At 38.9% G+C, this 14,001-nt stretch overlaps 1 protein-coding gene across 1 annotated transcript; it reads left to right on the forward strand.

Moving 5' to 3' along the window:
• The first annotated feature begins 360 nt into the window (after nt 1–360).
• On the forward strand, nt 361–6,651 carry LOC149841042 (nudix hydrolase 18, mitochondrial-like). Its single transcript, XM_090003551.1, has 5 exons — nt 361–563; nt 3,863–3,974; nt 4,348–4,431; nt 5,909–6,040; nt 6,128–6,651. The coding sequence occupies exons 1-5, from the start codon at nt 493–495 to the stop codon at nt 6,353–6,355; spliced, it is 627 nt and encodes a 208-aa protein (XP_089859677.1). The 5' UTR covers nt 361–492; the 3' UTR covers nt 6,356–6,651.
• Nucleotides 6,652–14,001: the final 7,350 nt, after the last annotated feature.

The following is a 14,001-nucleotide window of genomic DNA, read 5'->3' on the forward strand; positions in this document are numbered from 1 at the left end:
GGCCATTCATTTGACAGCTTCATCTAAAAATTGAGCGTGATCAGGTCATGCTGAACATGAGCGTTTTTGCTCATGCCGACATCGTGGCCGTCTGTTTGCATTTTGGATCAATGCCACGTGGTTTTGCTGACTTTTGATCTTTTAAAATTGCAAATCGGTTGGCCACGATGTCAGCACGAGTAAAAACGCTGATGTTCAGCATGACCTGATCAGCTTCCGTCGAAAGACTGGCCAAAGCGTCAACCGACACTAGCGCATGTCAACAACCAGTAGATGCGCGACACGTGTGATCTCACGCGGTTAAGTAAGAGCTTCAAAAGGGGAGTTGGGGTTGTTATCTGTTTTAAAGTGCTCTACCGTCTCTCTCTCTCTCTTTTCTTAACAAGGCTTCATCATCATCATCTGATTCATCTCTCATTTCTTAAGAAGACTTCATATTCTTCTGATTCCTCTCTCTATCTCTCATTTCTGAAGAAGGGTTGGCGAGTAGCAATGATTCCTTTGGTTTCACGGACTGGGCGTCACCATCAACGTTATTGTAAGGGCCATCGTCTCGTTGCTGGGTAACTCTCTCTCTCTCTCTCTCTCTCTCTCTCTCGACTAACGCAAATCCTGATGTTTACATTGCATAATGCTTGAAATGGGTGACAAAATCAGGTTGAAGCAGTAAGGTTTCGTTTAGGAGACTGGCATGAGATTAAACACCATTTCCCTGTGTTGGCAAAATAGGAGTTTTCACAGTCGCCCAGGTTGCCTAAGTGGCGGTGTGCCTGGACAGAAGGTGTTGATCCCTTCCTTCCGTGTTCGACTCTCACGGGGTGTGCTAGTTAGTGTCTTTAACTGGCTGGTTCCGCAAGGGCTTGGGTGTTCGTGACCCTACACGGGGTTTACCTGATAGGGAGGCAGAACCATTAACTAACCCGGTTTTCGGCCCCAGGGTTCTTTGTCATCTAAAACCAAGTGGTCTTGAGAATGGAGTTTCAGAAAATATCCTCTTGTGAATGCTATTGAGATGTGGTGTTGGGGGCTGCTAACTCCATTATCAATGCAGTGTCTTGGCAACACCACTGCTCCCAGTACAGAGCACGGGAGCACTGTGAAAGAACCCCAACATACCTACAATTCAAGGCTTCCAATGGATGCATTCTTAATGTTCAATCAATTTTTGGAGAGGAAAACAAGAAATCTATAATGCTCCCAGAAAAAAAAGAAAAAAGAGGTTATTACATATTTTTGGTTCAATGTGTGTAGGTATATTCTGGGGTAGGCTGGACCGAAAGGCAGGGAATGATTATGCCCCCACCCCAACCCTAAGCCCTACTCCCAACACCGCCTCTCTTTCTATCTCTCTATTCTTTTTGCATGCCCCCACCTCTCTATCTCTCTGCGTGCACCCCGACCCCACCTCTCTCTTTAGTATCTCCTTGAAATGCCACCAGAATCCGGCCATTCGCCGTCTGGACATGACCTTCGGTGCACCACAGGTCCTCTCTCTCTCTCTGGTGACTGCATTCGGCCATCCACCATCTGGTGGTCTCTCCAACATGCAGATGCCAGGACTTTCTCTTCTCCGTGAGCTTTTTTTTAGGGCTAGGGTTTTTGGTGTTTTTTTAAATTAGTATTTGATTTAGATTTTTTATATGATTTTTTTCAATTACCATATGAAATTCTGATTGATGTTTGTTAGGATTAGGATTTTGGTTTTTTATTTGCTTTTTTCTTAAATAGTTGCATTTCAATAATTAGGTTTTAGGGGATTTTTGTGTTTTAAGTTTAATTTTTTCTTTTCTTTTTGCGGAATTGGGTTTTAGGCATACTTTTTCTCAATTTTATTTTTCTATGTTCATGCTTTATACTGTATAGGGTTTTCCCCTAATTTTGTATTTGTAATCCAATTGATGTAGTGCATATGTCGATGATTCATTGGTTCTTTTTTTCATCAAGATTGATGATCTGTTGAAGATAATTGCATGATTCCTATTGTTCTTTCAAATTTATGTTGTAAATTAGTATGGGTCAAATGCCTGTAGAATCTTATCAGATTTAAAGAAATCATTGTTACTAAATGTGGTTTGAAGGCTTCATTATCATGATCATAAAAAAAGGCTTCATTATCTATCAGAAGTCATCTCTATACTTAAATAGGGGAAGATGGTTATTGTTTTGTTGGTGACTTCTGAATTAATTGGCAATATTTGTTCAATAGGTAATTTTCATTTTCATTGTGTATTGGAGCAACAAAGATGATATAAGAATTATTAATGAATCATGTTATATATACCAAATGGTATTTCTTGTTTTGTATCATTAGTATAATAATTGGAGTTGTTTCAATGTGATATTCTATTCTCTTGGTATTGGTTGTGTAATGGTAAATGCTTTTATGGATAAAATGAAAGAATAAAATCAATATTGTTATTCTTTTGGTATCAATTTTTTTCAATTAGCATAATGTGTGAATATGATTGTTGTTAGGGTTTAGATTTTTTATTAATTTTTTTAATAATTTTTTAAATAATTTTTTTAATAGCATGAATATTGTTAAATTAGGGTTTCATGTTTTTTGTGTTTTTTTTCAATCAGCGTTAGGCATGAATGATAAATACTTGATTTTGGTTAGAATATTAAGGGATTTTAGTTTTTTTCAATTAGCATAAATATGTGTTTCTTTTTAAGATTTAGGGTATTGATTTGGATTTTTTTCAAATGACATGAACGCTCAATTAGGGTTCTAGGGTTTTTGTGCTATTTTTCTTTTCCACTATAATTAAACATGATTCCATTAATTCTCTAAACCTGTTCTTTCAAAGAGTAGTTGATTTTGGCTCTCAAACCCCTAAATCTTTGATTTTTTTAGGATTTAAATGTTTTGCTTTGGTTTTTCAAATAACATAAATATATATTTAATTAAGGGTGTTGTTTCTTTTTTTTCCAATTAGCATATCTATGAATGATATTTGTTAGGATTTACAAAAACTATTTGATTTTTTTAAAAACAATTGTTAGTATATTTTAATTAATAATTATTTTTTCTTTTTTACTGTGTGTTATGCCCACCCTGGTGTAAATTTCTGGCCCCGCCCCTGTAAACACCGGTGCATTAAAGAAGTTCTCCAGCAATGGGCATGGACTAAAACAAGAAGATTGGTGCCATCCGTTGGCGTTGGGTTGGTGCACCCATCACATGGAGTATGGGATAAGTTTTAATGGGCCATTATCTTATCCCTGCCCCATGAGCCATTATGACATGTACTTGGCTGGAAACTGCTATAAGGGGAAACCCTGCCTGAATTTTTTGATGGGGCCCGCTGTGGTTCTATATCAAACTCGAGTTCATGGTGAAAATTGATCTAAGTTGGGAAAATGTAGGTTGGAGATTATATTTCTCAATATAATCCTGCAAACTCTATTATTTTATTTTTTAAATGTAGGCGTTGAATTTGGATTAAAAAACTGTTGTTAACTACGGGTAGTGTGCCAATAAAAATGGCAAGGGACCTTAATTTACTCCTTAATCTGGGGGAGCCGAAGTTGCCTCTCAGGTTCCTGTCTAAAATTTATACACTGGTCTTGATTTTCACAAACGATGTTGATCCGCGATTGGTTGCTCCACAGAAATATCCATCATTCATGTTCACTGATTTTCTATGGAAATCATGTAGTTTATTATTATTATTAAGACTTATTTCTTACACTTTGTTAAAACTCCTATGTATTCTTCGTATGGGTGACAAAGTAGGCTTATTTGCAATTACTGGAACATCTCAGCAGCTACTGATCATCGAAAACTTAATTTTCTAAGAAAACTGCAACCTTATTTACTATGAAAAAATTTCTGCTGATCTACTGTTTACTATTTCAGATGCATTCCATACAGATATACCACGAATGATCCTAACGAAAATGGTGTTGAAAAGAAACTGGAAGTCCTTATGATCAGCTCGCAAAAAGGCAATGGAGTACTGTTTCCAAAGGTACGCAACTTGGTCATATCCATTGTTTCATTAGGAATAAGTTTGGTGTACCAAGATAAGATTCTCTAGGTATAAGAGAATGAGTTTTCTTTTTCTTGTTTTTTATATTTACATGGAGAAACCACCTCAGGATTAGAGACCTAGCCATGCTGGCTTTGCCTGTCATACTTACGGTCGATGTCCTGGCAGCATAAAACTCCGTGGGTTTACTCCTTTGCCCCCGGGAACTTGCCACCCTTTAGCTTGCACAAGGAGTGATGCCCATGGGATAGAGAATGAGTTCTCTTACTATATAATAGCCCACTAGTACAGTCAATTACCTGAAATCATGAACCAAAAATCTTGTGTCGTGACTTTGTGATTGTATTTGCAGGGAGGTTGGGAGACAGATGAATCACTTCCAGAAGCAGTTTGCAGGGAAGCATTAGAGGAAGCAGGAGTGAGAGGAGATATTGAGGTTAGTTATGCCTTGACTTTGGTCTCTTTGTGATTAACAGTCTAAGCTGTGAAAATTTTGGATGCTTTAGCTTATCAGACCAGAAGCCATTTGAGTGTATGTGTGGATCTAGATAAATATCCACAAGTCATATGCATTATAAAATTGCTATATGCAAATCTGAACCCACTCAAGCAATATCAGGATATCTGACTCTACACATGCATTTGGTAACTTACTAACATTTATTTATTAGTTTGGTTATTCTCGGATAGACGTTGACTAAAAGGTAGCATTTTCTTCTTTCATGTGGTCGCTTGAGGCTCATAAAATAAGGTGCATTAACTGTCCACCGAATAAGTGAAATAAACACTAATAAGGTGGGCCCCATGTGAAACCATGGGTTTTCCTATGAAACAATGTATTCTATAAAAAAATTGTGTTCATGCTTCATACCCTTCCCCCATGGAAGCACTTTGGCATGAAAGACAATTCTTGTGCCTTTAAGGCTTGTTTGATGGCATAGTCAATTTCTTAATGGAGAAGCTTTATTTTTTTGGTGGGACGTATGTCTGCTATCAAACAGTTGTAAATTCCCTCCCACCCCCACACTTTTTCGGCTTTTTGTGGAGCCATTATTGGGGAAATAAAATCACTGGCTCCACGGAGAAATTTACCATGTGTTACAAACATGCTGTAAAATCAGTCAGCTTCCGTTTCATGTCCTTTGAAACAAACATGCCCTAGAAAGGAAGCCCTTTCGTGAGAAAGGGTACGAGTTTCTAAAACTCCTATCAGCATAGCTTTCTCGTGAAAATCCTTTCACATGAGGAAGGCGTGAATGGACTTCTGTTCGAGGGGAGGGAAGAGATGGGACCCATACCGGCCAGTGTGGACGTTTCCCAACCCCATTGCTGCGGTGTTTGTTTCAGTAGTGGTGGAAAAACTGTGGACTTTGTCGTCACCGTGGCAATAAGACCTGAAACAAACGGGAGGGAGCGTTTGATGCGCTGAACGCTCGCCGCTGGGACATCCAGGCGGCGTTCTGTGCAGAAGAACCGCTTTGTCCCACTTATTCAAACGCAATACAAGCTCCGTGCAGGGATAAACGCTGCTTTCTCTCAGCGCAGAACTTGTACCCCAATTCAAACACGGCTTTAGTCTCCTTTCATCCCTCATAAACGAAGTTCTCTCTCTCTCTCTCTCTCTCTCTCTCTCTCTCTCTCAGATGGCATATGTTTTGTCACAAACTTTGAGAACTGAGCTAAGATAACCCAGGTCTAGAAAGATCCAAAGAAGTAACGGACTGACCTGGCCTAATGCTGGTCAAGCTACTCTTTCCCCAAGCCTCACAAAAACCTTACTTACAGGTCAAGTTAAGCCTGACCCAGGTTTGCCTAATGTGCAGCCCCGTTCTACAGAGAAAATGCTGGTCTCAAACCATTTGCACGTTACAGGAGAGGCAAAAAATTTTACACGTACTCATGAATTGTTGCAGGCACTGCTCGGGAAATGGACTTTTAAAAGCAAAAGCCACAAAGACACATATCGAGTGGGATACATGTTTCCCTTGCACGTAACCGAGCAGCTGGATTCATGGCCGGAAAAAAATGTTCGCGAACGAAAATGGGTAAGTCTACAGGTTGGTTTGGAAATTAATAAGCTCTTGGATGTACCAATAAGGCATTGCTCAATTATGTTTGCAAATTATTGGTAGGTAACTGTTAGTGAAGCAAGAGTGTCTTGCCAGTATGTGTGGATGAGAGAAGCACTTGAACGACTAATATGGCGTGCGAACAAACCAAGTGTCTCACTCTTGCAGCATGTTGACAGCATTCGACAGATGATTCATCTTCAAGTACCAACAATGCTAGACCTTTGGCCAAGGACTGACTTCCTCTTGAGCCTATTGTCACTTTGGCGCAATATGAAAAGATTAACGTAATAAGAGAAGGTTTTTGTTGCTTCTTGGAACATTCAGATACAACAAGAAATGTAGCGTTTCAAATTTTTATCTTTTTCATTTTTCATTCATTTGTGCAGATAAAGATGTCCCCCTAAATTTAGGTCAGAATCACAGAATGTAAACAGTTGCAGTTCTTTTACTTGTATTCGTTTAGTGATGAGGATCTCTTTGCTGAATGGGAGAAATAACTTCTTTTTTTTAGAAGGCAATCTGTATTCATTTAGTAATTATGTACATAGTTGGTTATTACAATGCACTTTCCGTTACATCAGAAACCTCTTCACCCATGCTTGGTACAAATCCGGAATGCTCGCATGCAAAGGAAAAACTTTATTTGTGTTCATCACATGTCAAAAGAAGCAAGAAGATATCATTATTAAAGAAAGAAGACAAAAAGCAATAGAGAGGTGAAAGTCTCGATGTTTTACCAAAGTCTCCTCCCAAATGCAAAAGTACTCGTACTCACGACTGTAAAAGGAAGGAAAAACATGAACATGTTTGATCTCCATATTGAACTTTGAAGAATCAGGTTCAGAACAATGTTAAAATTCATCAGAAAGCAGATTCATATAGGCTTGGAAAAGTTCAGAAATTGGAAATAGTCAAAAAATAAAGAAACCCAACCCAGGCAACAACCCAGGTTGTCGTTTAAGCTGAGTTGTCATTTGAACCAACTGAAATCCAGATTGAGCTGCACCCAATCAACTACATTGCATGCGTTCTCATGCATCCTTGTATTATTATGCCAACCTCTATGTTTTGCAGCAAACCAAACCTTAGGTAATCAGTCCAGGGTCATTCTGACGTAGATGCGTTCCAATTTAACAGAAAGTGCCAACTCGAAATCTGTAGGCGACAAGTTTACCTTTCCAACGAATCTGAATTCGTGATTTTCTAACCACAGATGGTCAAGAAATGGTACGAACACCAGAACAAAGGTGTTCACAAGCTGCCTGAAACTATCTAGTAGAGACCGAAGCAGGTTATATGTCCCCCCCCCCCGAACAGGGCATCTCATGCTCGGGGGTCCCAAAAAGCACCACGTATTTAAGCATGTGTGTCTCGCATCCCCATGTTTGTCAGCATTAATTAGCATTGGAGTTTGATGCGATTGAAAAGACTTAAGTACCCTATCTTCCATTGGTGCAAAAAAAAATAACGATTCTAGAAAAGGAGTGATTGTAAAGACTTAAGTGCTCCGAAGATGATTATTTAAGACTCAGTCTCTGCACTGCAGGATTATCCGAGAAAGAAATCTCTCCTGGAGGAGGCCATGAACATCAACCCTCTCACTCTCTCTCTCCCTTCTCTTTCTGTTTCTGTGCACATCCAACAGAAGATCCTATATTACTCCATCAAGCACCGACTGACCTGTACATTGACTGTTGTGGAGCCTGATTCAGAGTTTTTACCCTTACTGGAGGAGGGTTTGGGGGCTCCTCCCAACGTGGGTAGCATCATTCAACTAAATGAGTTGTGGATCCTGATTCAGAGTTTTTACCCTTACAGAAGAGGGGTCTGGGGGCTACTCTCAGCGTGAGTAGCATCATTCAACTTGAAGAGTTATGGAGCCTGATTAAGAGTTTTTGCCCTTACAGAAGGGGGGTCAGAGGGATCCTCCTAGCGTGGGTAGCAACATTCAACTTGATGAGTTGTGGAGCTTGATTCAGAGTTTTTGCCCTTATAGGAGGAGGGTTTGGGGGCTCCTCCTAGCGTGGATAGCATCGTTCAACTTGATTCGTTGTGGAGCCTGATTCAGAGTTTTTGCCCTTATAGGAAGGGGGTTTGGGGGCTTCTCCCAGCGTGGGTAGCATCGTTCAACTTGATTCATTGTGGAGCCTGATTTAGAGTTTTTGCCCTTACAGGAGGGGGGTCCGGGGGCTCCCCCCCGGCGTGGGTCCCTACTCAAATAATACAGAATAATAAGGGTCTAGTTTTTAGTTAAAATGGGGAATAAAATGACAATAGAAATCACTGAAAATTTATAAGAATAAACTAGACTCAATAACAAAGATACCACTTTTTACGTATTTGAAATATGACCTCCGGTTAGAGAGATATGGCCCTGACAAGTTTGTCCTAATTTGGGTAGCGATTTACAACGATTTGCTTACTGAATAACACTACAAATCGCTATAGTGATTTGTGGAAGACACTACAAATCGCTATAGTGAGATTCAACAACACTATAAATCGCTGTGGGGCTCATTGGAGACCTAAAAACACTATAAATCACTATAGTGATTTGCGGAAGACACTACAAATCGTTGTTGAAAGGTCAGATAACACTATAAATCGTTGTGGGGCTTGTTGAAGACCCATAAATACTACAAATCATTGTAGGAAAGCCTGACAATACTACAAATCGTTGTTGGAATGCCAGATAACACTATAAATCGTTACGGGGCTCGTTGGAGACCCGAAAACACTATAAATCGTTGTAGGAAGGCCCGACAATACTACAAATCACTGTTGGAAGACCAGACAACACTATAAATCATTGTGGGGCTCGTTGGAGACCCGACAACACTAAAAATCATTGTAGGGGAGTCATTGAAAAAATCTTGAAAAAGAAACAAAAAAAGAAAAATAGAAAAAACGTGGAAAGGGGTGTTACGAAAACCTCGAGCAAGAAACAACCGAAGGAAACATAAGCCCCACGATTAAACAAAACGCTTTATTGCTCTTTTTTGATAGTTAAAAGAGGGAAAAAAATAAAAAAATTATACAAGGCCCTAAAAAAATTTGGTCTGGGGGACAAGGTCTCCACTCCTGCCCCATCTCAAAACCCTGCACTCCATCCCTGCCTTCATCCTCAAACAAGTTTTGATTTGACGGGGTGGGGCGGGGAAAAGCGTAAGTTCATCCCTGCCTCTATCCCTGCATGGGTTTTGATTTTAATCGCCATCCCCGCCTTCATCCCCATTTCATGTCCTCCATCCCCAGTCCAAATGAGGTGAGGCGGGGCAGGCCCCATTTTTTTCGGGTCCATTGCCATCCCTATTCATAGCACCTTTTACACATATCGGGAGAGGTAGCTTGATATTATAAAAAGTATGAAAACATCATGTTTTTAAAAGGTAGGGGGTTGAAAAGCACCACAATAAAATCATGATACTTTTAATAGAGAATCACGTCGGCAACACCCTTCATGGTAACATCGTTGGGGGAGGGAGGGGGCCTTCAGAAACCATTCATTTGGTATCCCATGTGGAAAGCAGGGTCCTGTGCCAAGGTGAAGGCCCAAGTTTGAACCCCTCCGCCACATGGGGCTTAAGAGATAGCTGGCAGGGGTCTGCCTAACCCCAACTTTCAGATAAAAAAAGGGTGGGGCCTACTTAAGAGACATACATCCTAGCCATGAGTGTTTTGAATGTCATTCATATTAAGATTAACAACGTTTGTTAAGTTAATATAATTATTTATCTAAAAAAGACATAAAATAAACAACTTTTGTTACATTAACCCAATTATTTCTCTAAACAAAAGAAATTAGCACAATTATTTGAGGAGCAAGACTGCAAATAAACTCTTTGAAATTAGCGTGTTTATATGTTGTATCCTCAGAAATTTCAAGGTTTTTACTGGTCGATCGAGGTTGAAACTAGAAGAGAGTTCGGTGGAAAGATTCAAATATGCAACCGATGGGTATTTCAAACTAAATCCGCTGGACTCAAGTGGATCAAACTTGCTATTCCTCGGCCTTGGGGCCTATGCATTACGTGTCCTAGGGTATGATCCTTAGTGGACACGATGGAAAAGAGGCCAGAGGTTCCACATTATGGTGAATGAGGCGATACATACAAAATATGACAAATTCAATAATCGGGTAGATACAGTTTGGGCTTGATAGACTGTTCAGGTAGGATCAGGGTCCAAAACTTGTAGGACCTGGTCTAGGGGTTCGGGTTTTAGGAAGACTTATGAATATGTGAGAAGGTTTGGGATAGGTACTGAACATGGGAGTAGGCTATTCATCGTTAGAGGTCATCAAAGCGGGTCTATCGAGTAAGTTAGGATCTCGACATGATACGGTTTTGGGGTCAAAAAATTAGGCCAAAGCTTAACTAAGGATAGTGAATAAGTCTTAAGGTCAACTTATATATTTGCAGTAGGTTGGGAGAGTGTCTCTCTTGTTCTAAAATGTAGGCACACGACCTGCAATGCAGCAATGCCAGTTGATTCATCAAGGAAGCAGGATTGCACTACCCGAGATGTCGAAGAAGCTCGGGCTCTCCAGGAAGGATGACCGATCGACCCTAGAGACTTGGTCTTCACTTGAACCATAGAGGAGAAAGGGAGAAAAGAGAGGGAGGAGACATAGAGATACTCAACACATTAGAGAGAGAGAGAGGGACAACTAGAGAGTGAGGAGAAATTAATTTATGTGTTTATCTTAAGGTGCTTGACTTGCCAGCAAGTCAAGATTGAGCACTAGAGACTTGACAGAGTGATGCAATAGATCAAGATTTCATAGTGAAAATAGGAAGGTATTACCATGGATTTCGTGATGGTTCTACCAAAGACTTGTAGGCACCACAATGTAATATAGGTTATTGTAAATAGACTCACCAAGTCTGCCCACTTTCTCCTTATTTGGATCAGTCAATCTCTTGAGGGACTGGTTGATTTGTACATCAAGGAGATAGTTTATTTGCATAGAGTATCGATTTTGATCATATCGGACCGTGACTCGAGGTTCACTTCGTAGTTTTGGGGTAGTTGCAGTAAGCTCTGGATACTAAGTTGAAGTTCAATACTGCTTTTTACCCTCAGACAAATGTTCAATTAGAGCAGATGATTCAAACCTTAGAGGACTTGTTGCGAGCTTATATGATTGACTGAAAAGGTGACTGGGATGTACATCTGGTTCTATCAAAGTTTCTATATAACAATAATTATCATGCAAGCATCATGATGACTCTGTATGAGGCTTTGTATGAAAGGCCCTACCGATCACCAACTTTTTTTGGATGACGTTGGCGAGCTAGAGATTGAGTCATCGATGGTACTACAACACTACACCCAGTAAGTGCAGATGATTCGAGAGAGGCTGTGTGCAACCCAGAGTCGGCAAAAGAGTTGTGTCGATTATAAGCATAGGAAAATCACTGTTTCAGTCTATGATATGGTCATTGTGAGAGTATCTTCTACCAAGATTATTTTTTGGTTCAGAAAAAAAGGAAAGTTGAGTTTGAGATTAGTTGGACCATTCAAAATACTGAAACAACTTGGCAAGGATGCAAATTGTGTGGAATTGCTGCCACAATATGCTCAGATTCATAACTCCTTCCACATGTTTATGTTGAAAAAGTGTGTTCATGGTCCTTCATACGTCATTCGATATGAAGATGTAGATGTTCAGGAGAACTTGACTATAGGAGTACAGTCGATTGAGATCGTAGATTGCAAAAACCAAGTTTTGTGATGGAAGACCATTCCTCTAGTCAAAGTGTATTGACAACACCATGGCATTAAAGAATGCATATGAGAGTCAGAGGCGAGTATAACAGAAAAATATCCCAATTTGTTTTGATTAATCGTTGTACTAGAATTTTGAGAAAGAAATTCTTTTTAAGGGGGGTAGGATGTAAAACCCAAAATATTTTCAAAATATTTTAATAGAAAAATTTCTTGGTCATTGTGAATTATTGAATATTAGCTTATTTTTTACATGTGTGCTTGAATTTATTTTTCTTGGCTTTAATTTTTGGTGTAGTTGACCTTGTGGGTCACCCGATAATTAAATTAAGAATTTTGGATAATTTTGAATGGTGATTAAACTGTTTAATTAATTAAATTAGTGGCTAATTAAATTGGTGTCTAATTGACAATATTTGTGATTAAGTGGTTATGTTTGATAATTAGGGTTTATTAGCTTTTGGTGGTTAGACATTACACATTTATTCACTATTTGTGATTAATTAGTGATTTGTTTGCTAATTAACAAGTATATAATGTAAATTATGCTAAGGTATTAAGTGAATTTCTAATTTAAATTTATGAACATAATTATTTTTTTTGACCTAAGATGTAGATGATTAACAAAAAATAAAAAATAAAAATATTAATATCCTTGTGGGTTTGGACCCATATCGGTTTTGGTTTTGGACCAAACCGGCTTGAGATCCAAATGTTTGGGCCATGGAATTTCAAATTTTTGGTGGGAAGGAGTGGAGCCTACATGATGGGGACAACCCCTCTCTCCCCTTCCGCAGCCTTTGATCCTATTGGAGGGCATCCGGGGTATACCTCTTTCCTCTTCTTTCTATTTTTGTGAAAGTAGGAAAAGGGTCTTGGAAGATGGAAAAAGAGGTTGGTGTTGACTCTTGTCAACCCTCTATCTCCCTTAAACCTCTCCCAATAATCCATCCTTATCTACCTTTCTCTCTCTAAACCTCTATAAGAACAAGTTTTGAAGAAGGAGCTCAAACCATATTTTGTGTCTCCTCCATCTTCCTCTTCTTCTCTTCAACCTTCTTTTTCGTTTTTGAGGAACTTCACCTAATTAAAATGTGTAGAGAGAGGTGCATTTGAACTCCTCTCTACACGAGTTAAGGAAAGGATCCACTCAATCAGCCCATTCGTTCTTGTTTTTCGAAAGACTAAGGTTAGAAAATCCAACATATCTCTTGTACATTCTAAAGTTTAGTTTACCCCTCTTACATCCATGTATTCTAGTAATACATGAAGGTAAGAGCATGGGTACGTATAGGGAAAAACTCATGCATACATTTAATGTAGTCATTCTCGGTAAGATCTATATTCTTCATTTGTAAGTTTCATTCATATATATTTCTAACAATGATTTCCTAATTTCTAGTTCATGTTCATGGTTGTTTCAATTCATATACATTTCTAACAATGATTTTTAAATTTTTAGTTCATGTCCATGGTTGTTTCAATTCATATATATTTCTAACAATGATTTCCAAATTTTTAGTTCATGTTCATGGTTGTTTGAATTTATATGCATTCTAATGTGTTCTTTATGTTCTATGTTGTTTTGTGTGTAAATGCATTGTTATTCGCAATAAACAATAATTTTTGTGTATGACCAACGTTTAAAAACAAATTTTATATATGCATCTGTTGTTTTGTTAAGTGCGTGTTTTGGCGAGTTGTATGTTTGTTGGATTTCAAAACATGGATTCAATGATGAACCTTGCTTAGGTTCTAAATCTAGAACTACGCGAGGATTATCAGGTCCATAATGGACTGATTTCTTTTAGTTTCAGTTGGTCTGTCCAAACCAAGGTTTGAACCCGCGTGAGTTCAGATCATGGCTTAGACGGAGGTTGGCAACACACATGGCAGCCGACACCCTATGCAGGCTATGTCTCATACTTTGACTGCATAGGCACAAGTCTGCACATTTTTTTTATATAAAAAAACTTTACACACGTAGGCTATGGTTTAGTAATATGGCAGCCAACACCCTATGCAGACCATGGCTGATCGTGGTGTGAGATGGCAAGCCTGCACAAAAGAAAAAAACATGTTGGCATATCAATCAAGACCAGATAGATTCTTTTTAGAATTTGTACAGGGATGGTTCAAAACCATATTTGTTGACATTAAAAAAATGAGAATATAATCAGAAACATGTTTTAACCTTGTTTTGA

Source organism: Nuphar pumila, chromosome 4 (assembly GCF_984573655.1).
Source record: "Nuphar pumila chromosome 4, dmNupPumi1.hap1.1, whole genome shotgun sequence".
In the NCBI taxonomy this organism is placed as follows: domain Eukaryota; kingdom Viridiplantae; phylum Streptophyta; class Magnoliopsida; order Nymphaeales; family Nymphaeaceae; genus Nuphar; species Nuphar pumila.